The 25291-nt window shown below is 35.3% G+C and overlaps 1 protein-coding gene across 2 annotated transcripts in view; it reads right to left on the bottom strand.

Moving 5' to 3' along the window:
* Positions 1–22304, bottom strand: part of cemip2 (cell migration inducing hyaluronidase 2) — a 54939-nt gene extending 32635 nt beyond the window's left edge. The window contains exons 1-5 of one of the 2 annotated variants that reach the window (XM_056457784.1): positions 22087–22304; positions 15756–16107; positions 12338–12478; positions 11647–12214; positions 616–785 (exon numbers count right to left, since the gene is read on the bottom strand). In XM_056457784.1, coding sequence (XP_056313759.1) covers positions 616–785; positions 11647–12214; positions 12338–12478; positions 15756–16086 — 1210 coding nt within the window. In that variant the 5' untranslated portion in view covers positions 16087–16107; positions 22087–22304. Of the gene's footprint in view, positions 1–615; positions 786–11646; positions 12215–12337; positions 12479–15755; positions 16108–20882; positions 21096–22086 lie in introns of those variants that run through there. The other variant, XM_056457785.1, reaches the window with a different exon arrangement.
* Positions 22305–25291: the final 2987 nt, after the last annotated feature.

Below are 25291 nucleotides of genomic sequence, written 5' to 3'. Positions count from 1 at the left end.
AAACACACCTGTTCCTGTTTCACTTTGATTACACGCACACACACACAGCTGGAGGATCATTATAAACTGATTACATGGACTTGTTTCCGTTGTTTTCGCCGCCTGTCCTGACCATTTGCCTGTTTACTGACCATTCTTTGAATTCTCTGTATGCACTTGTTTGCTCCTGTGATTGACCTTTGCCTGCCTGACTATTCTTGGTAATAAATACTGCACATGGCTCCTCTACTCCGTTGTCTTGCATCCATCACATAATTAAACCTACTTATTTAAAATGAGCTGAAACAACACAATTAGGGGGCGGGGGGTAACTTTACTGTTTTATGTTGTCCCAACACAAATCAATAGTTTGGAAACCAGGATTTTTTACAGTGTACTGATGCAACTCAAGCAGGCCTCGTCCTCTTGGGCAGGAATTAATCAAATTAGATATATTGTGACATTTGTGCTTCGCAACATTGCAGACCTTTACCATGCTTAAACAGCAACATTATAGTGGGTAATGTTTTGCCCACTACCCACTAAAGAAGCTGATAGACTAAAAATATACGAGAATGCTTGTAATATATTCTTGGTCAATAATGTGGATTTTATTGGATTCTATCCAAAACGTACCATTACTCCATTCACTGTAAGCAGTAACAGTGAAACCGATACCATCCACAGTAAAGAAGTCGCGGCGAGCCAGCGCCTTGCCACCCGTGTCATGGTTCTCATGTTCTCTAACGTCTTCTGTGCAAGAACCATTCCCTCCACCAATTACCGAGACCAAGGCCCAGGCATCCCTAAAAGAGAGATTGACAGAGACAGCAATTAAAATGCAAGTAAAGCACAAAAACACACAATGTAGAATGCTTGATGTATTTGTAGAAATGAACTGGCTAAAGCCAGTTGGTTATTTAAGAACAATAAAACAAATGTTATGGTTGTTTCCCAAGACTGGGTTACAGCTGGAAGGGCATCCATTGTGTAAGACATACGCCAAAATAGTTGGCGGTTAATTCCGCGGTGGCAACCCCTGATAAATAAGGGACTAAGCCAAAAGAAAATGAATGAATGAATGAATGAATGAATGAATGAATGAATATTATGACTGAGAAAAAAAAATACTGATTTCTCAATTTTAATCGATTCCCATTTTAATATTCTCCTCAATATTTAATGTATGTTTGATACATTTTGTCATGTTTAAACGTTTTTTCATTGAAAATGCTGGCACATACCCAATGAACTGACATCCAATAGTTTTAATATTATTTATTTATTTATTTTTTACAGGAAGTGAAGCTGAAAGTGCACAGGATCGGAATATTCCATGAGAGGGGACTCAAACTTCAGATGCCCATAGTGCACTTGTGCAATATGTCAGCCCATTGACCATTTAATCTATTGGAGAAGCAATCAATATTGAATTAAACCATGAATTATGCGTGAATAGACAGCCCTAATCAATAAATGTGTGTCATGCATGTCAGCATTTAGACTTCTCATTGTAAACCTATCCCTGTACATGACGTTGATTATTAGCTCATTCTTTTTTCTTCGGCTTTTCTTTCCGGCTTTTTTCTTCATTTTTTTTATGCTAGAAAGTCCCTGCTTTTGGAAAAAAAGAACTGTCTGAATCTTCACATCGATAAAAGTTTAGAAGAACTTTCATCTTTAAAGTTGAATTAATTGACATTTCTGTCATCATTCTGCAATCATTTTTCAAGATAATTGTGAAAAAGGTCAACATGCATTTGTTTCTTATTAATTCATAAATGACTCCACTAAATTGGGTCTATGTAGAACATAAACAACTTTTCATTGCCCTATTTGGTTTTGCCAAAGATGGAACAAAAACAAGTGGAAAAAGTAAGGGGAAAAAAACAAAAGCAAAAAGCAAAACCACTGGCTTCTGTTACTGTAGTAGCATTGATACATCCCCTATGATGAAACGGCAGTCACTTCTTAACAGCAAACTAGGCCAGAACTACTATTTGTTAAACGGACACACGAGCGCTAAAGGCCAAGCTTCAAGCGCAAAAGCCCCTGCAGGTTTAGAAAATAGAGTTTCTTTGAACTTACTGCCATTAAGAAGTGTGGTTCAATGCCGTTTACAACAAGAAGTTTGTGGATAAATAAAGTGACTAACTACCCACACTGAGACCAGTACGGACGCTGCTGTGAGGTGGGAGGTCTGTGATGGCCAAAAACCACACTTGTATTATTGTTTCATCTTTCATATTTCTTGTCTTTTAACAGCAGCACAGAGGCAAGATTACCTCATTTCTCAGAATACCATGTCTGACTAACACAGGAATCTTTCCTGTCTTTTCCCATCCAATTCCAGGCAGTTCTCTTTACCCTCAAAGGGGAGAAAAAAGATCTATGATTATTAAATACTTAATCATCAAAACATTTTCTGCATTTTTAAGATTTTTCACATTTAAAACAACAGCAATTCAATGGTCTCTGTCTAATACATAAATTTAACAAACAAGAAACACTTCCAAAGTTTAAACAAAACAAGAGACAGCAATAATTTCCATGATTATGTCAAAACCTGCATTAAATCTGTGGAAATAAAGCATTTTCCACACTATCACAACAAACTCTTTCTTTAACACAGATATATAAACCACAGGGGATCTTACTGTAAAGGGACAACAGTCTTTCATCACTTAGCTCTATTGATGCCTCAAAATATGACCACTTTCTGAGGTGATTTTATGTAAAAAGGCCCATTTAAAAAGCGTACCGGGTACTAGTACCGTCTTGAACCCCCTTTTGCCTTCAGAACTTCTTTAATCCTTTGTGGCATAGATTCAACAAGGTACTGGAAATATTCCTCAGAGATTTTGGTCCATATTGACATGATAGCATCACTCCGTTGCTGCAGATTTGTCAGCTGCACATCCATGATGTGAATCTCCCGTTCCACCACATCCCAAAGGTGCTCTATTGGATTGAGCTCTTTGAGCATTTGAGTACAGTGAACTCATTGTCATGTTCAAGAAATCAGTCTGAGCTGATTCGCGCTTTATGACATGGCAGGTTATCCTGCTGGAAGTAGCCATCAGAAGATGGGTACACTGCTCATAAAAGGATGGCTGTGGCGTTGACATGATGCTCAATTGGTACTAATGGGCCCAAAGTGTGCCGAGAAAATATCCCCCACACCAATACACCACCATCCTGAACATTTTTTTTATTAGAATATGCAAAAGGTACACAAATTGGGATCATACAAACACAAAGAAAATGAAACATCAACAAAAAACAAAACAACAATACAGTCAGGTACTGGCAGGTGCATTTTTGTAAATGTGCGTTTTTGTATGTGTGTGTGTGTGTGTGTGTGTGTGTGTGTGTGTGTGTGTGTGTGTGTGTGCGTGTGTGCATGTAAAGATAACTTGGTGGACAGGTCAGAGTACATACATAAGAGACAATAAGTCAATAAATGAAGCAAGTATCACAGATATAAATAAAACAGATAGAAAGAAACCAGTTAGGAGTGACAATAATACTAGTAATGTATGACAGTAAAAAAAAAAAAAAAAGGAAAACAGTAATAATAACAGACAACAACAATAATAATAAATCACAAGTACTACACCAACTACTACTACAGAAAGTTACTAATGTTACAGCTACTACAGCCACAACCATAACTACTACTACAATGTCTACTACTACTGACCATCCTGAACCGTAGATACAAGGTTGATGCATGGTGATCCATGGTTTCATGTTGTTGACGCCAAATTCTGACTCTACCATCAGAATGTTGCAGCAGAAATCGAGACTCATCAGACCAGGCAACTTTTTTTCAATCTTCTGTTATCCAATTTGGTGAGCCTGTGGGAATTGAAGCCTCAGTTTCCTGTTCTTAGCTGGCAGGAGTGGCACCCGGTGTGATCTTCTGCTACTGTAGCCCATCTGCCTCAAGGTTCGACATATTGTACGCTCAGAGATGCTCTTTTGCATACCTCTGTTGTAACAAGTGGTTATTTGAGTTACTGTTGCCTTTCTATCAGCTTGAACCAGTCTTGCCATTCTCCTATGACTTCTGGCATCAACAAGGCATTTGTGCCCACAGAACTGCCGCTCACTGGATATTTTCTCTTATTTAGGCCATTCTCTGTAAACCCTAGAGATGGTTTTGTGTTAAAATCTCAGTGGATCAGCAGTTTCTGAAATACTTGCCAACCATGCCACGTTCAAAGTCACTTAAATCACCTTTCTTTCCCATTCTGATGCTCGGTTTGAGCTGCAGCAGATCATCTTGACCATGTCTACATGCCTAAATGCATTGAGTGGCTGCCATGTGATTGGCTGATTAGAAATTTGCGCTAATGAGCAGTTGGACAGGTGTACCTAATAAAGTGGCCGGTGAGTGTATATGGATAATGTAAAATAGTAATAATAACTTACACTTGCAACATCAGAAAGCGGTTTCCTATGTGGCATTTTTATCAAATCAAGTGGCGGTTCACTGACAATCTTTAAAAGAACAGCACCTTAAAAACAGACCATTTCAGAAACAGGGATAAAAAATATTGTTTCCATAGTGGAGTTTTTTGTGCAAAAAAATTAAAATTATAAATTAACCTAACGAAACATTATAATTTAATAAATAAAATCTCATGACCCATTTAAAACTTGGTTTTACATTGGTTTGTTGTATTGTACAACAGCCAACATAAAACAGCAAAATGTGATTTACTTTGTTTATCCTACTCTTGCCCATTATTTGAATTCTACTTTTTCCACTGACCCCCTTGGAAGCCCCTGGGAGTGTCCATACCCCTCACTTATCACATGCTTTGTATCCAAATATACACCACTTTCTACAGGGACAATCCCCCCATGAGCAACCTAGAGTTAAGTGCTTTCTTAACAACACAGTCAAACTTCACATCAACCAAGATTTTCATACCTCAGCTACTTGTAAATCAGTTTGAGATTAGCAGAGCCCATATGTTAGCTTGATCACTAGCCAATAATACATTTAATGTATTTATATCAAAAATATATGTGCAATGAACCCCTTTCTGGGCTGTCTATGGGGAGCAGGGGATTAAACTTGGACAGGCTGGTTTGCATTGCACAAGTTTATTAGATTGTGCCAGAATATTCTGTTTGGCCAAGCGCGATGCCAAGCTCACATGTTTTCAGATATAAAGCAAGTCTGAGTGCAAAACGTAAGGTTGTGTGTGTGCAATGCGTCAAACTGAAATCTCCAAATGAGTTAATTGAAGTTGGTTTTCCTGTCACACCTACTACCAACAACAACCTGCCCAACAATTTCACTGGAAACCACATAACTGTAAAGTCAGTAAATCAGCAGACCGATATGATTTCCTCAAATGATCTGCAGCTTCTTTGCTCTGCAGGTCTAGTTATGTTACCGACAACAGAAGTTTTCGCACTCAATAGCTTTGCCCAAACTCATGTGTCACTAATCTGCAGCTTCAATCCTAAAACAGCCATGCATATTTTCCACATTTTTTGTACTCAGTAAAAGAATGTTATAATCAAGTGCCAATGTGGCGGACTGTTAAAGTAGGCTTTATGTCTGGAGGAATTTCTATATTTGACACTAAACATGTTTAGTTTTTAGCATGCTATTAAACCGCATCCCCATCTGAAAATCCATCTAAAATATATCCAGAAGAGACATGACATCTGATTATTCTGCCTTTAAACTCTTGAAAAGCCTTACACTAAGATACAAACAGATATACATGTCAGCTCTTTTAAAACAAATCCTGGAAATATGCCTGTTTAACCTTTCACTACCTTTTCCTGCCATCTGAACACTGTAAGGCTTTTTTGGATCCGTTTCAGAAGATCAACCAACTGTTTAGAAGTTTAAAGCCTAAGTGCTATAAAGACTATTAGCTACTAACAGTTTGCTTGTATTAGACTGCTCATACACATACTGGCAAAAGTAAACATGCTGACTATATTAAAAAAAAAAAAGATTCATATTTGCTTTAAATTTGAGTTAATATTAATGTGCTAGACATTCAGCAGCCCAAGAAAATCGTCAGACCATTTGGAGAAAGCCAGGCTTATTTAAAAATGAATACATTTAATACAATCAGAAAATAACACTGAACTAACTTCTCCAGCCCAGGCTCATTGAAAATACGTCGCTCACTTTTTTGCGAAAAGTTGCTCTGGGTTAGTTTTGTTGCATTTTTGAGATGACATATCCATTAGAGGTCTACATTTTTGTGAATACTTGGGTATGTTGTCATAGGGCTGCACAATATATCGTTTTAGCATCGATATTTCAATGTGTGCATCCGCGATTGTCACATCGCGTAATACAGATGAAGTCAGAATTATTAGCCCCCCTGAATTATTTGCCACCCTGTTTAATTTTTTCCCCAATTTCTGTTTAATGGAGAGAAGATTTTTTCCAACACATTTCAGCATTTCAGAACATAATAGTTTTAATAACTCATTTCTAATCACTGATTTATTTTATCTTTGCCATGATGACAATAAATAATATTTTACTAGATCATTTTTAAGACACTTCTATACAGCTTAATGTGACATTTAAAGACTTAACTAGGTTAATCAGGTTAACTAGGCAGGTTAAGGTAATTAGGCAAGTCATTGTATAATGATGGTTCGTTCTGTAGACAATCGGAAAAAAAAAATTGCTTAAAGGGGCTAAAGATTTTGTTCCAAAATAGTTTTTAAAAAATTAAAAACTGCTTTTATTTTAGCCAAAATAAAACAAATAAGACTTTCTGCAGAAGAAAAAATATTATCAGACATACTGTGAAAATTTCCTTGCTCTGTCAAACATCATTTAGGAAATATTTTTTAAAAAATTATAAATTCAAAGGGGGGCTAATAATTCTGACTTTAACTGTATATGTAATGGAGTAAAGGTTTAGCATTTGCATTTGTTTTTAAAGAGATAGCTCACCCAAAAATTAGACTTTATTCACTACTTTCATTTGACCCTTCACTTGTTTTAAATGTTTATGAGTTTCTTTTTTTATGTTAAACACAAAATGAAGATAATATAATAACTCATAAACATTTGAAAGGGTCAGTAAATAGTGAGTATTTTTTTTTTTTGGGGTTAAATATCCCTTTAAGGCCTGTGACTGCGTGAATATTTCAACAATTCAGAGTTTAAAACTTCCGGCCAAAAGAAATTTTGATGTTTGTAACTAATAAAGATTATACACAATAAAGACTATGCAGTGTTGATTGTTTAATATCTGTATCTGAATACTGTTAGACTCTCCAGAAAACTAGAATTCACTTTATCTTTGCTATATTGTATTTATCTATGCTTTTAAGTTATTTGTTATATATTATTCGAGATCCAATTGATTACAAAATCCTCCAATCAATCTAAAATGAAGAATTCTTTCCAAATAAAGCTGTATTTTCACGTCGCAATATATATCACCGAAATACAAAATATTCCAATGTCAGATTTTCCCAATATCATTCAGCTCTAGGCAGGGCTTGTCATACAGATCACCTAGACAAGCAAACCACTGACCTAAATTGTCCTTAAACTCACCCAGAGTGTTTTCAAAAGCAAATGTAAGAGGAAAATGCACTACAACCACATAGTTTTACCTTGATATTACATTGTTTACTGTGAAACTGTACTTCACCAGACTCAAACTACGTTAACACTCTGCTTCACAAGAACAACAGTGAGCTACCAAGCAAACTGACCATGCTAGAAAAGTTGTCGATGTGGGACAGATATCATTACGTTGTTTTGTGCTATTTATTTGGTGTTTTGAATGTACTGCATTAAAATAATCCTTTGTTCATCGACAATATGTTCACGTAAATATCATTGGTGTGAAAGGGAACAACTGCCATGATACTGGCATGATCCTGCCCTGTAGTGTTAATTTTACATAGAAACTTCAGCATTTTATGTGGTTTCCTACAAAAAGTAGGATGAAGCATGTATTTTCAATGAACCAGTGTTAAACTTCTCTCTTAAAAAGAAAACTCCTACAAATCCATATTCAAACAAGATAGTTGTATAGTCTTATAGTTGTGTAAATTGCTTCCTTGTCCTCATTTGTAAGTCGCTTTGGATAAAAGCGTCTGCTAAATGACTAAATGTAAATGTAAGATTAGAGGCAAAAACAACCTACTTGTGTTGTGTCTTTATTAATTACAAAAGTTTTTTAATGCCAAAACTGGCCATAATTTGTTCTTTTAAAATAGCATTAAACCTATCATACATGATTGTTTTAATGTTTAGTAATATAATGAAAAAATGTTTGGTTTAGCCTGGATTATTGCATGAATGAGACCGCTAAGATCTGCACAATGTATGCTGCTTTTAGGATTCAGAAGCTGGTTCTCAGTGGGTGAGCATGAATCAGGATATGGTTTATGGAACAACAGGACACTTTCTGCTCCCAATCACTGTTACTTCAAAGCTGTGCTCGGGAGTTATCAAAGCAAAAACACATTGGATTGGAAAAAGCTTCTTTCCTGTTACCGCCCTCCAGGGATTCATTTTGCAGCTATAAAAACATTTCTGACTACAATTTGTTTGAAGAAAATAATGTGAATATCTCATACTGTGTATGGCAACACCCCTATCTCTGCAAAAAAAGGAAAAGAATATACTTTAAACCAGTCTAAGCTGGTCTGAACTTGTTTAAGCTGGTATTTCACCTGGCCAAGCTGATATTTATCCATCTTTAGGCTGGTTTAAAATTATATTTTATGTATTGCATTGTTCATAATTCAACTAGCATTGACTATTAATCCTGTGTATTCATATTCTGAGTTGACCCTGGGTTAAAGGGATATTTCACACAATAATTAACATTTAGGCCCAATCCCAATTCTATTTTTGTACCCTACCCCTACCCCTTCCCCTTGGCCCTTAAAACCGAGGCTGAAGGAGAAGGGGTTCATGATTTTCCCATAAGAATTGGGACAGCACTACAGCACCTGCACACGTCATCACGATCTCTTGCTTCATATGCGATCAGATGATTGCAACTGCTGTAGTTATTCCAGTTGCTTTATTTTTTGGTATTTGTCTTCAGGAAATCACTGAAGGCATCTATTATGTTATCATAACGATCTAATGTGACAATAAGACCGTAACTATACTGCGCATTTACACCGAGGCCATATTCATCTATGTAAACACACCAAAAACAACATTAACGTTATAGCAGACACTGTAAAAAGCTCATTCCCAGCCACTAGACTTTTCTGACAGGGTATTCGAGTGTCATCGAGTGTCAGAATATTGTTGGACTGCTTTACAGGAGTTATTATTATGGATTATAGATAGCAAAATTCAGCTTTTTTTTTTTTTAAAGCATGACAGTAAAACATGAACGCGGTTATGAATGTATTAAAACATGTCCTTGTTTGTTGTAAAAATTTGTAATAATGACAAAAAAAAAAAACTAATTTGTGGATCTCTTTACTTCCGGGTGCAGCTATACTGCCGTTGTGGCTGGTGTATTGTGGGAAATTTTCTTACCCCTGGCTTTGGACTGTGGTCCTGAAGAATCACTGTTCAAAGGGCCTTCTACCCCTTCCCCTTTTGCCCTATGCCTTCCAGCTAACGAGAATTGGGACACCACTACCCCTTCACAGGAACGCGCAAAATGGGAAGAGCTAAGGGGTAGAATTTGGATTTGGTCTTACTCAACCTTGAGTGTCTCCAAACCTTTAAACGTTTTTTTTTTTCTCTTGAACACATAAGAATATATTTGGAAGAATGTTAGCAACCCATTGCCACTGACATCCATGAAAGAAAAAAAAAAAAAACTATGAAAGTCAATGGCATGTAACATTCTTCAAAATATATTTTTTGTGTTCAAGTGAAAGGTGCACAAGGGAAAGGTGAGTAAATAATGACATAATTGTCCCTTTATTTGCTGATTGTATGAGCACACATACATTTAAATTACTTACTGTTTGCTGCCATCAAATGTGTCCTGAATAAGCTTTGAAATATTGAAACAAGCTAGACTTTTTTTAACCATTAACATTAGATATTGTTCCCTTCAAATGCCAAAATAACTGCTAGTATGCAGAATGCAATGGTTTTGATGACTGTTCAAAGCATGCTAATGTGAGGCACACAATAACCTTTACAATTAGCTAATTAAATGTTTAGCCTTAATGAAATCAAAACTAACCATATGATTTTGTTAGCTCACATTGGCAGTTTTGTGGCAAACAATTCATCTGTGCATGTCATTAGCAAACAAAAACTGTTTCTTGTAATCAAAATTTAAAAGAAGCACTTCCTGTTTTTTTCCACTTAAATTCTCTGAATCTGAGATTAAGGTTTTATGTGTGATTAACATACTTAACCACGCCCCTCTAACTGTCAGTTTTGACAACAAACAGAAATGGTGAGCAGGAGATGTCTGTTAGGCTGTAATAACTCTTAAAAACCCCTTTCCCAATCTTTCGAAATGAAATGCCTACTTTCCTACATCCATAATTCTTTTTCTCTAGTAACTTCATCACTGCCAGGAGGTGTTTTATATATATATATATATATATATATATATATATATATATATATATATATATATATATATATATATATATATATATATATATATATATATATATATATATATATATATACATACATACATATATATATATATATATATATATATATATATATATACATACATATATATATATATACATACATACATATATATATATATATATACATACATATATATATATATATATATATATATATATATATATACATACATATATATATATATATATACATATATATATATATATATACATACATATATATACATACATATATATATATATATATATATATATACATACATATATATACATACATATATATATATATATATATATATATATATATATATATATATATATATATATATATATATATATATATATATATATATATATATATATATATATATATATATATATATATATATATATATATATAGATATATATATATATATACATACATATATATATATATACATATATATATATATACATATATATATATATATACACATATATATATATGGGGGGGGGTATTTTTTGTATAGATTTAGCCATCTTCTAATTAGCTATTTCAGTGGTTACTGTGGAGGGGTTTGAAGGGGGGTTAGTTTGTGTAATACATGCTACAGTAAATGAAATTCATGTATTTATTTAAACTATTTATTTATTTATTTATTTAAATTACATTTAATTTATTAATAAAACACATTTAAGTTTTCAGTGATTTGAGGGATATTGTGTGTATATATTTAGATAACTTCTGTGTAGCTTCTACAGTGGTAACTGCAAGTCAAATTATACACAATATGCATCTAATTGTACTTTACTTTAAGGCTATATGTAGACATAAATGCCCATTTTATAACAAACGAACACTTGCAGTGCCTTGTGAACACTTGCTCAAGATCTGCCGGTTTCAGACTGTTGAATGACCCTGGCCTTAACTTATTCTTCAACCCACTTATTAAATCACAAATTACAAATGTTAAACATTATTTAACCAAGGATTAAAAGCAGTGTTAAGAATAACAACAAGAGCAGAGTAAAACAAAGCCTTCAGAATTTAAAAGGCATCTATTTACCTGTATTTAAGATCACTGATATTGTTGCTCCCAAGAAGATCGTGGATGGTTTGTTTCGTGTCAACCCGCAGGTTCTTCACCGCAGAATCACCAGTGGCCAATGCAACGATGCGTCCTGCGGGCAGACCCTTCAGCAGCTCACCCAGCCTTTTACTGTCATCTTGAGATTCATGCGTGTCGAAGCGCTCATTAACCAGCACCTCCGCCGTGTCCTGATCAACCACCCGCAGGTTAATTCCACGACTGAAGTTCTTCTGAAAGGCATGGTCACCCGTAGCCAACCCTGAAGCAGGCACGGTGCGAGTGAGGAAGGTCCAAGACATCCTCTCTGACCCATGGAGCTCCAGAGTTCCTCCAGAATTCACACCCAAAAACTTGCGACCCATCCCTGGAACCTCAGTCACGGCGGTTTCATCTGATCGGCCGACCAGGGTGATAGTAGCCAGAGAGCGATATCGACATTTTGGAGCTCCAATATGGAGAGCGCCGCCATCTTCAATCAAAATGTGCCGTGTTCGTAACGTGATGTTTTTAGACCCTTTTTTATCATCCGCAAAGACTACAGAACCTAAAAGTCAAATAAGCACACAAAAGGGAAACATAAAATTGTAATAAATGTTCTTGAATTCATTTTTGATTGAAAATTTAACAAGCCAAAACATTTTACTAGACACTGGACAGATGATCTCACCTCCAGCCTGGATTGTGATCGAATACAAGGTGGCAGATGAATCTAGGCGATAATGTTCACCGCTGCGTATCACCACCACCTTTTTGAGATCGTGACCCGGCTTCCAGGATCGCAGAGCAGGGTTTTGATGAGGGCAGTTTTCTGCAGAAACATGTAGGAGGACATTTCAGTGCTCGAGTACAACATGACTCCCTACAGTATTGATGGATGTAGCAATAAGATTAACAATCTTTTTTTCCCTACCGTCTCAGGTCAGAACACTATATATTGTTCCGTCAAGAAAGAATGACCTATTTATTTATTTTTATGATTGCAGTTTTAGATTTGCTAAAATGATTACCTGAAAACAAAATTTCCTAATAAACATAAAAATGGTAATCAGCAAGAAATTAAACAAATTTAATGTCTTTCTATAGTTTTCATGTTCAGGAAAACAATGACCTACAATTCAAACTAGAAAAGTAAAGTTCATAGACAAACGTTATGGTGGCTTGAGAAAGCCTCGTCTGAAAGTTTGTAGCTTTAAAGTTTAAACAATTGAAGTAGATTTTAGGAAGTTTGAAACAGTCATAACTCCACATAGGTTAGCATGTTTCTAGTATGGGTTGGCATATTTTTTGCTAGGCAGTTAATATTGGTTCAGAGTGGTTGCTAGGGTGTTCTGAGTGGTTGCTAGGCAGTTGTTGGGGTGTTCTGAGTGGTTGCTAAGGTGTTGCTAGGGTGTTTTGATTGGTTTTTAAGGCATTGCTAGGTTGTTGCTAAGGTGTTCTGAATGGCTGCTAGGTGATTGGTAACGTGTTCTAGGTTGTTGCTAAGGTGTTTGTAGGTGGTTGTTAGGTGGTTGCTAAGGCATTGCTAGGTGGTTGCTAGGGTGTTCTGGGTAGTTACTAGGTGGTTTCTAGGCAGTTGCTAAGGTGTTCTAGGTTGTTGCTAAGGTGATGCTAGGTGGTTCCTAGAATGTTTTATATGATTGTTAGGTGGTTGCTAAGGCGTTGCTATGTGGTTGCTAAGGTGTTGCTAGGCGGTTGATAAGATGTTCTAGGTCATTGCTAAGGTGTTGCCATGGGGGTTGCTAGGGTGTTCTGACTGGTTGCTAGGCTGTTGCTAAGGTGTTGCTAGGCGGTTGTTAAGTTGTTCTGAGTAGTTGCTAGGCAATTGCTAACATAAATTAGCATGGTTCTACAAAGAATTAGCATGTTGCTAGCATGTTTCTAGTATAAACTAGCATGTTGCTAGTATGTTTATAGTATGAATTAGCATGTTGCTAGTATGATTAGTATGTTTCTAGTATGGATTAGCATGTTGCTAGTATGATTAGTATGTTAGTATGTTTCTAGTATGCATTAGTATATTGTTGGAATGATTTGGTTTTGTCAGTATATGTTCCTAGTATGTTTATTATGTTAGTATGTTTGTTAGTATGAATTAGCATGTTGCTAGTATGTTAGCATGTTCATTAGTATGTTTCTAGTATGGATTAGTATATTGCTAGTATGGATTGGTATGATGTTAGTATGTCCAATGTAAAGTCAATAGCAGTTTTTTATAATAGAAGTCTATGGGACAGTTGCTAAGATGCTGCAAGTGTTTGCTAGGGTGTGGCTAGTTAGTTGAAAGGTGATCAGTGATTGGCAGATTGGTAGTTTGAGTTAAATGAGCCCAACCTTAAGTCTGTATGACAGTCTGGTGCAAAGTAATGAGGTCAGAAAGTTTGGTCCAATGTTAAGTCAATGGGACTTTTCCGAATTTTCCGGGTCAGTTTTTGTAAAACTGTAAGTAGGATCAGTTGGAAAAGATATAGCAACTTAATTCAGTATAGTTTGGAGGTTTGAAGTTAGTTTGATGGTTGTAGTATGAACAGTCTAGGAGGAGATGCGTTCTTAAAATAGTTCAAGAAGAAGAAGACGGAGGAAGAATAAAGGCACAAGATGCCATTCTTTCCTATTAGATAGCATTTTTTAAATTATCGGTCCAGGAGGTGGCGCTGATCCACAGCAGTATTAGTCTAAAGACGTTAAAAAATAGTTTCAAAGCTATCCGAATGTGACCGTTTGTAGGCATCAAGCTGCCAACCAGAAGTTCTTAGCATCCTCCTTACGCATGCACGCAAAGCATGATGGGTAATTTTGTGTTCTAAGAAAAAGTTTGGATAAAAGATTAAACGTAAATGTCATGTAAATGGCTATTCTGCAAGGATGCAAGTGCAACTGACAGAGTTAAAACCTTTACAATGTTAAAATAAATGTCTTATTTAGAATTTTCTATTCAGCAAAAAATAAACATGGAAAGCATTATTCCTTATTTGTTTACAGCAACAAATTAAACAGCACAAGTGTTTAAAACTGATAATAATAAGAAATGTGTTACGATTTATGAAGTTTCATGTGACCCTGAAATCTGGAGTAATGTCATGGAATTTCAAAGTAGTATTTTTTCAATATATTACAACAATATTAGAAAACCTTTATTTTTAAATGCAATTATATTTCCTATATCTTTACTGTACTTACTATAAGATGTTGTGATCATAAATGATTTTTTTACACATACACTAACATTTTTTGTAAAGAAATTAGTACTTTTAAAAGTAACGTTCTTTATTTATTATTTTAAAAATCTGACCAAACACTTTTTTTTCTACATTTTTACATCACTTTGGATAAAAGATTAAATGGAATGGAAATAGCTATTCTGCAAGGATGTAAAATGCAACAGACAGAGTTAAAACCTTTACATTGTTTAAATAAACACTTTTAAATAAATAGTCTGATTTAGAATTTTCTTTTCACATCAACAAATTAAGTAGCACAAGCTTTTAAAACTGATGATATTAAAAAATGTGTTATGATCTCTAAAGGTCTGTGTGACACTGTAAGCTGGAAAACTGACATGGAATTTGACATTAGTGTTTTTTAAATATTATTACACCAATATTAGAAAACCTTTATTTTTAAATGCAATTATAATTACTATATCTTTGCTGTACTTCAAGAATGTAGGTTTGCTCTTGACATTGGTGAGGACCTACGAACCACCTCTGAAATTTGGAATGCTAGCCTACTCTGAGAGATTAGGAGAACTGACAGGGATCATATAATTTATACTTTTATATTTAACAGTTTATTGTGCAGTTAGTTTTCAGACCATATTATTTACAGGCTGTATTCACGTTATAGCCTGCTATAACGTTACATTGTGCATCAAAGCGGTAAAAAACACTAGCATTAATGTTACTGATATTGTAATGGACTTTTTCAGTAGCAAACTTGAGTATGTGACTAACACTTATGGTGGGGACATTTTAGTAGTCAGTGGATATTGATGGGGACATGTTCCCTCCGTACAAGCTAAATCTATTGCGACCGCTAAACTTTAAAACAGCTGTATATTTGGAACACACAAGCAAATCATTTCTTACCATCCAAAACATCTTTAGAGGTAAGGCTGAGGACGAGTATGAGAATCAGGAGGAAAATGCCAAAAAAGATGCCGACACAGATGTAAGTGTTCTTCCTCTGCTGGTTCTGGGCTTGTTCCCTTCTGTTCCCATCTTCAGACAGATTAAACATTGAAGGTCGTGCAGTTGGCGGGACGGAGGGCTTCAATGGGGGCGGTGGAGGAGCTTTGACTGGGGGCGGAGAACGAACTGGAACGATCCTGCCTGGAACATATCCTGGCGACCGCTGAGCATTGCCATTGACAGGAGCCACAAAAATGGGGTGACTGCTGGGGCCATCATTCACCTGCATGGTATAACTGTCTGCCACGTCCTATGAGGAAAACATACATGTGATGTCATCCAAAAGTTTGTGTTCTCTAATATTTATATAATATTTTAATACGTTTAACCTTATGTTCTCCAATGCTGCTAGCTGACATATAACTAAAGTTAAAAATAAAACATTTTAATACTTAAATTTAATACATTTTAAGATTCCTGTGATGGAGAATGTCAGTTTTCAGGATTATTACTGAAGTCTTTCATTTCACATGATCATTCAGATATCACTCTATGTTGATTTAGAGCTCAAGAAAGATTAAGGTTTCTTTAATGAGCAAAAGAAACATCATTACACATATACAAGCAGAACGAGAGAGACTATGAATGATCTTTCACTGTGCAAAAGTGATACAATGTGAAAGGCTTCAATATAGAGTAATTATAAACATTCTGTACATCTAATTATGCGCTTAGAGCAGGGGTGGGCAAACTCGGACCTGGAGGGCCGGTGTCCTGCACAGTTTAGCTCCAACACTAATCAAACACTCCTGAACAAGCTAATCAGTATCTGCAAAATCACTAGAAATCTATAAGCAGGTGTGTTTGATTAGAGTTGGAGCTAAACTGTGCAGGACACCTGCCCTCCAGGACCGAGTTTGCCCACCCCTGGCTTAGAGAATAATGTGGGTGACAGCACACATCGCTTTGCATTGAAGTTCAAAGCAGAAAGTGAAGAGATATTGATGCTGAGTTTATTGAATCTGTTCAACAGTTTATTGAGTCTTTTCTTTGAACACTTTTAAATTTCAATTAGTGTGCACGTGTAAAAGTACTCACAGTCATTTCTGCTCTCATATTGTGCTCTAACAGACACCTGGAATGTAACATGATTTAAAAAAGCATTTAAAACAATGGGTGATTTTGCAAAAACAATTATCACGATATCATGTTTTATATCATTTGATATCGATAATTATTGAATATTTTTAACAATACATTTAGGAATATTAGGATTTTTATTTATTTAACCACTAGTCAAAAACAAAAATATTTAACTAAATATCTCATCTCTTAATAATAAAATAAACATAAGTGTTAAAGAGACTCTTAAACTTGATAAATAAAATGTTACAAAGTGTGCGCAATGGTAAAGCGTGAATACTGAACAATCAAAGCAAACTTTAAGGTAGATCAACATCTATAAGGTGTCAATAATAATGATACAGTAAACCTCAAACTCTGTTAACAAAACAAATTATGATAATCAAATCTGAGTTTTCAAGTAAAGGAACTAACCATCATTATTCAAATACATACTGTAATATTACAAACTGTGAAGTTGAATGACTGTGTTACCCCCTACACTAAAAAAGCCACGCTAAAAAGTGAGATGTGCGCCTCTTGCACACCACGTGCGTGTCGCTCCCATATGCACTTCGTGCAAGTCTCGCACCTCCATTGGAAATGAAAAACTTGTACCCTAAGTTTATTGACATTGCTTGCAAGGCATGCGCTCAGCAGCCACATTTTAATAAAACTACAGCCTTCATACCAAAACTATACACCGAATATTGACAATGGTGTTCGGTCAATAAATAACGATATCGATATTTTATCGATATTAAAATAACGATATTTTAATTCCCAGCCCTAGTACGAAGTCTTTTATACAAACTCCAAAATCACAAACCTTTTTATTTTGGATAGTTTAATGCATGTAACTAAATGTCACATAGAGCATGAATCCTGAATGAAGAATGACTGACAGCCGCAGCAAAGAAAATTATATTTTTAATTATATATTAATTTAGCAACTTAAATATTTGTCTCCCTCAATTTAAAGATATACATCAATCAAAAATGAAAATGCCGTCATCCTTGACTCACACTTGTTGCAAACCCGTTTGACTTTCTTTCTTCTGTTGAACACAAAAGGATGATACAGTGCTCAGCATATACATGTACAACCCTCACAAATCTATCTTTTAAATTCATATTTTTAATAGGAAGGTATACAATATTATATTGTGCATATACATTAGATCAGTTAGTACTAAGCCAAATCTGGAGCTTATCTAACAAAATAACTTACGATAATGATCCAAAAACTAGTACACCCAAATTTATGTTCTAGAAAAATATTAAATACAAATTTTAAAAAAGAGGAAAAATCAAGAAGCAAAAAAAATGTTTAATTACTTTAAATTTTGTAGGTTGTAATTTATTTTTGCAATATTTTGCTTGAAATTAATTGTATTATCTTTCAATTTCTAAATATGTTTGGTGATTAAAATATTATTTTAATTAATATATCTGTTTAATAAATCTGTTTTGTTTATATGCACCGAAATACACTGCTTATATTGACTCAATATGGGGTGTATTCAATTATGCTGAGCACATTTGAAGAAAGCTGGAAACCTGTAACTATTGACTACCATTGTATTTGTTGTTCCTACTTTGAACGTTAGAGTTTGCAGGTTTCCAGCTTTCCCTCGAAATATCTTCTTTTGGGTTCAGTTTAAGAAAGAAATTGATAAAGGTTTATAACCACTTAAGGGAGAGTAAATAGTGATTTAATTTTCATTTTTCAGTGAACCATCACTTTTATCTATGGGATTGCTTAACAAGACAAAAGGATGATACAGCATCTGTGTTCCGCGTCTGATGCCTTCAAACTCCACCATGCGTTCATTGCATGTCAGCATCGCCGTCTGAGGCGCAAGTCATTTATTAAATAAGAAAAAGATTTACGCAGATTCTTCTACTGCTGCAAATTCCAGTTTCACTTTCGATACTTGACGCCAGTTAATCAGGAAGAGACGATTTTGTTCTCTTTGACTCGTTAGATGGAAACGCTGCTTTATTTGCACATCTTTTATGCGATATTCTAATTTTGCACATAAATTTAATTTGCATTTTTTAATGGAAACATAGCTACTGTGATATCAGTTCTGAAACTATATATTGTGCAGCCCTAGCAGGCACAGTGTGAGGTTTTAATATGTCCTGACAGATTAATATTAAATCTGACAAAGAATGGCAGAGGCAATACTGATACTGAGAGGCAAAACTACACCAACTTAACAAGGTATTAAGCATCACAGTTTTGTGGGCCAAGCAAGCTGGCATAAAAGCGAAGTAATTTTGTTCAGGTCTCAATTTCATAGTGGCATAGCAATATGTTTTGAAGTCCAGGTTTTCTGTGGGTTTTTCACATTTTCAAGTTATTTACTAAACACATGGCACCAATTACGAGAGAAAAAGTGCTCAGTCGTTCAACCCGTGGCCCCTTCGTGCCACAAAACAACAGACACTGAGCCCTATAAAGTAACTCTATAAAGCCTGTCACACTAACATTTGCTTACCAATAACCAGCTCAGCCAAATTCCTCCATTATCATTCAAAACTACTTAAAAGCTCCAAACAAAGAGACCAAACAATACGCCTTCACTTGCACCAAACAGTTGCTAATGCTTTTATAAACTCAAGATAGACTCTCCAGGGTAAAAATCAATCACCAAATTCCTTTCGAACCTTTTATATATTAAGAAAGAATACAACAACCGCTCTGATGCCAACATCTGCTGGACTGTAACTCATTTACTATTAGGCTAATTACATCCATGCTTTGATCAACATGAAGATCGCACTATCACCAGATCTGGCCATCTGTAGTTGCTCATCCACAAATGCAGGGGTACAGAAATCACTATAACCCAAGAGGACATGTACCAACCCCCTTCTTTTGGGATATAATCAATACCCATGCTTCAATGTCTCCCACCCCCATTGTCAAACAGTTTCTCTCCCGTGCACAAATGAAATGACATTTGAAAGGGGGGTGAACAGAGTTTCCCTATAGTCTGAGGGAGTGAATAGACAAAGGCAGGGAATGCACGAAACTTACAGAGAAGTCGTGTAGACGGTCATAAAGATAGCAGAAACGATAACTGAATGACATGTGTATGACTGTTTGTAAAGCGTTTGTATGGACGTGAGCTCAATTACCAAGATATATTCATTTTTCACAAAGGCAAAAACAGAAAACTCATTCAAGCAAAACCCTACTAAAACCATTTATAGTGGTCAACAAATCTGGCCAAGCTTGTTTTCAGCTGATTTAGATGGTCAGACGATTGCTCTCTCAATGGATTTGTCATTTTTAAAATCTATTATACTAGAAAACTGGTAAAATTACCTGTCTGAAAAAAGTATTGTGAATAGTTATTTTTTTCTTTTCAAAATTCAGTTCTCTCTCATTCTCTCTTTTATTAAAACATTTAAAAAGTCAAATAAAAGAAAGAAAAGGTACATATAAAATATTGAATTTCTACAAAAAATATATTTTATGGAATTGTAAGATTTCCATAACTTTTCCAAGTTTTATAATTACTTTCCCCCTCTCAATCCACCCTCTTATTTCCACTTTACTTTAAAGTTTGCTTTATCTTATTCTCTAAATTATTTCACTTCATCTAACCAACCTTCTGTCTCACTACAATCCAACCCGCTCTTTAAGATCTCAAAACTCAGGGCTCCTCATAGTACCTCGAACAGCAAAGTCGAGTAAAGGAGGTCGAGCCTTCTCCTTTATGGCTCCTAAACTCTGGAATAGCTTTCCTGATAATGTCCGAGGCTCAGACACATTCTTGCAGTTCAAAGCTAGATTAACGACCAATCTTTTTAGTAAAGCATACACTCAGTGCATCACTTAGCAGTATGATGCATGAACGTGCTCCACGCAGGTTTTTGCATCTCGTTTATATACACTATGAACAGCAGCTACGCTAATTATTCTCTTTATTCTTTATTTATTTCTACCTGGGGATACTCTTCCCAAGGCCCTCAGAGACTATGCAGCACCACTGATTCGATCCAACACCAGCAACAAGATGATACCAAGGTTTCTATAATCCTGGACCAGGCCGTATCCTGAGCAGCTGCTGTGGTGGTGGAGTGGAGAGCATGAGACTGATTCCTGTGACGGTCCGGGGACAGACGAGTCTCGTTGACGTCCAGCTTCTCCATCGCCTAGACTACAGCTCTGCACAAGATGTTTGGTCATAGGAGAAATGGTCGTGCCCTACTTAGCCTGGTTTCTCTCGAGGTTTTTTAATTCTTCACTTTCGCCAATTGGTGAAGTTTTTTCCTCGCTGCTGTCGCCACTGGCTTGCATGGTTCAGGATCTGTAGAGCTGCGCATCGATGGATTTGGTCTTCAGTGTTTGGACTCTCAGTAGTGATTATTAAACCACACTGAACTGAGCTAAACTGAACTGAACTTAAACTCTGAAAACTGAACTGACACTGTTTCAGTTCACTATGATCTTCTATGTGAAGCTGCTTTGACACAATCTACTTTGTAAAATCGCTATACAAATAAAGGTGAATTGAATTGATCTTGAGGCCCCCCATCTAAATTTCTTTAGGGCCCTGGCCCCCTTTCTGGAAGAATACTGAGCTAAACTCCATTTAAAATATATCAACTTTTGGATACTATCCAACACTGGACATTTATCATAACTGTGCAGGAAGCATGATTTTTTTGCCGTAACAATTACATTCGTATAAACACAAATTACTACAAATTCAATGGTTAAACTATGATACCAAAACCATTGTTAATGGTGATCACCATGATTTATGTTTTTTTTTATTGTTGTTGTAAAATCACTTTCGTAAAGTTTAAGACATTATAATATTCGTATATGACAAGGAATGTGCTATTAAACTGACATGCATGAATGGTTATTAATTTGATTTAACATTTGTTTCATCTCAACTTTGTTTCAATAAAAGCTAGTTGGCAGCATAACCGCTACATCGCGCCCCCTCTAAAGTTTACACACAACACCTCAAAGTTTCATCAACTCAACACGCATCGTGAGTAACTTCATTCCTCCATTCATTAACGATGACTCGGATCCTCCAACAATGCACGACCGAACCCCCTAGAAAGAGCTTCCTGCAGCAGATAGGTCTTTACTGGGGGTCTTAAAAAGAAGACAGAGGTGGAGATCTCTTACCTCTCGAGCTCTTTTCACTGTCACTCGCTCAGCTCGTCCGCTCCTCTCTTTCTTAACCGCAGAGCCGCAAGCAATTCAGAGGGGTCCGTATGACAGGGATATCGCACTAAATGTGTTTTAATCTTCTTTACATGGTGTTTTGTTTCTGGGCTGAAGTCAGCCAGCCCCGTCCCAGGCGCGGCTCGCGGAGGAAGTGAAATTAGAGGCGTGTTCTGAGGATGAGGGAGCGTCGTTGAAACAGCACAACCGCGTGGAAGAACCAGTGACTAAAACGGCTCTCTGGTGGGCGGGGCTTAGCTACCACGACAGAGGATGAGCTTTATTTTTTCAGTTAAATAGCCTTACTTTAAAGGTTTACATTCAGCTTAGAGTGAAATATTGTCATTTATGCAATGCAGTAAGTTGCTAGAGTAGCACAAAGTGAGTCTTGTCGTGTAATGTGATCAGTGTTACTTCTATGTTAGACTGTTCTTTTCAATCGAATCTCCTGAACTGACTCGGTCGGTGGACATACTTTGATTTTTATTTATTTATTTATTTTTTGTTACTCGAAAAACATATTTGTCAAAACAGTTGTATGAACCAAATATTGTGAAAAATATCTGCATGCTGATAAATGATAAATTAAGTATAGTTTTGAATATATTAGAAATTATACATATTATTATTTAGATATTATATATTAAGCCTATTTCAAAAACATCAATAGCATAAGCTTAGCAATAGCATACATTTAACTTCTTTGTCAAGACAGAGGTTAAATCTCTTTATTTGTTGGTTTGCTCTTTAGATTTGATTTAACTCAATCTATGATATGCTTTAAAAATAAAAATAATAAATATTATAATAGCCTTAATTATGGACCATATGGATTCTTGGAAGCTTTAGAGATTAAGAATGTAAAACAGGAAATACGTTGGGACTATTGTTTTTGTTTACATCCCTCAAAATGGTCTATAATAACGTTACTGAAGGAAACAAACACATTAAAAAGTGAGGTATTAGGCCTGCTATCAGTTCTCTTGATACATATAAAAATAATGCCTCCAGCTTTTGCTAATAAAATACTGTAAAGACCCACATACTTACTCAGTCACTTTCTTTTACCTTTAAAATCTGAACAAAATTAAATTTCTTTAAAAGTGGAATGAAGGATTCGCCAGCAATAACGTTCTGACCTATATAACGAGTGACTTTTCCCTTTCTTTTAAAGATATATTCTTTGGGTTGTTTGACAATTGTAAAGAAAACTTGGAAAAAGTGTATTTAATTAATTTATGTATTCTATTAGCCACTTTCATATTCACAAACAGAAGTTTAGTGGCTCTAAACCTTTTTTTTTTTTTTTTTTTGATCTATTTAAAATTGACCTAGACCAATATTTGGAAACTATCCAGCACTCTTTTAATCCAAAAGCAACAAAAACTGTATCCTTATATTCTTCCTTTGTGTCTCTTTAAGGTGTCACTTTATTTCATAATTTTTATTTTTGTTTCCCAGGAGTTATTTTGTCTTTGTGTATATTTCTGTGCACCTTTTCAATTATTTCTATTTTTTGTCTTTATGTATGTAATTGTATTTGATCTACCTCTTTAATAATAATATAAAATAAATAAATAATAAAGTTCTGACCCAAAGAATCACTGAATCATTTTCTGAATCGGATCTTTTATATTCAACAAAAGAGTTGATTCAGATAAACAGATTTTCCCAGGCTTTTTTCAACGAGTACTGCACCAATCACGGAAGATTACATTTTTAAACCAATTATTTTAGCATGATGTGGCAATTTGACATTTCATTAACAGGGATTTTTAATCTATTACATACATATAAAAATATATACTTTTAATTCTATACTTTTAGTTAATTCTTATATACGATTAAACTCATCCTGAGATTATTGAGTCTCAGTGCGACCCCATGAGGAAAAGCTGGGGAGGAAACATTCTGTTAGATTCTGAAGGGAAGAAGTTTTAACTACACAACAACATGTGTTTATATTCACCCAACAACAATTTAATAGCGCCAGCAATCTTATGTTTTGATGACATTTTATATATAAAAAAGTTTTGCTAGTTTTGTTGTTAACACATCAATATAACCTTGAAGTTTCTACATTGAAAGACATTTTAATTATCTTGTCCTGTTTTCGATTCCCATGCGTTAAACCTCTTTGAAGTGTCTAGGTTTGTCTTTAAACATTACCCCACCCTATAAGAAGAACGGGTCACATGTGTTCTCCAATGTTCAAGGTTTCGGGCTTCAGAGGTCATTGCCCAGGAGGCAAGGTTGACCTTTCGGCTGTAAAACAGTCATGAAAAGTGAATACATATGAAAGGTTAGGATCATTGTTAAAAGCAATTAAGTTGAGCTGGTGAGTTAAATGCATGCCTCCCAGAAAGATGAAGGGGAAATGATAGCTCTAGTCCTGTACTAGTGGTGTCGTAATATCTTACAGCTTTATCTTATTAAAAAAACAAGGTATTTATTAGAGAAACATCCTTTTTTATGGTGAAAAGATCCACTGTGGGGAAAATCAAGTTTGTCATGTTGTTTCCATCTCTATGTTTTTAATGCGCTCATAAAATAAAGGTTCTTTATTAACAATGATGGTTCCACACTGAAGAACCTTTCTTTCACCCATGGAACCTTCTCATTCAAATGGTTCTTTTTTGTGGAAAAAGTTCTTTGGATTATTACAATGTTCTTCATACTTAGGTCCTTTAAACTTAAACAATATAGGTCCTTAACTTTTTAGTAAGATTCTTTGGGAGAAACAAAAAGGTTCTTATGTGGCAGTGAAAAGCCTTTTTGGCTCTTTTTTCATTTTAATAGAGTTTGCTAAAAGACATGCAATTCATCTGTCAATATCATTTTCCGATATTTTTCACTTACCATTGTTTGGAAAGTTTTTTTAATAAGTAGTGGTTGGGTGATGGGTGAGAATCCCAGTGATGGGTTGCAGCTGGAAGAGCATCCGCTGTGTAAAACACATTCTGTATAAGTTGCGGTTCATTCCACGATGATGACCCTGATTAATTAAGGAACTAAGCTGAAAAGAAAATGAATGAATGTATCTATTTCAGTTATTTTTATATTGTAACCAATTACATTACTTTTACAGTACTTTTCTAAAAATCTATGCCTTTCTAAAGATGATACAAAATCAAATATAACAAGAAGGGTCATTTAGAAGGTGGGC

This window comes from Danio aesculapii, chromosome 5 (assembly GCF_903798145.1).
Source record: "Danio aesculapii chromosome 5, fDanAes4.1, whole genome shotgun sequence".
In the NCBI taxonomy this organism is placed as follows: domain Eukaryota; kingdom Metazoa; phylum Chordata; class Actinopteri; order Cypriniformes; family Danionidae; genus Danio; species Danio aesculapii.
Note: the sequence above shows the minus strand (reverse complement) of the source record. Positions and strands in the feature narration are given on the sequence as shown.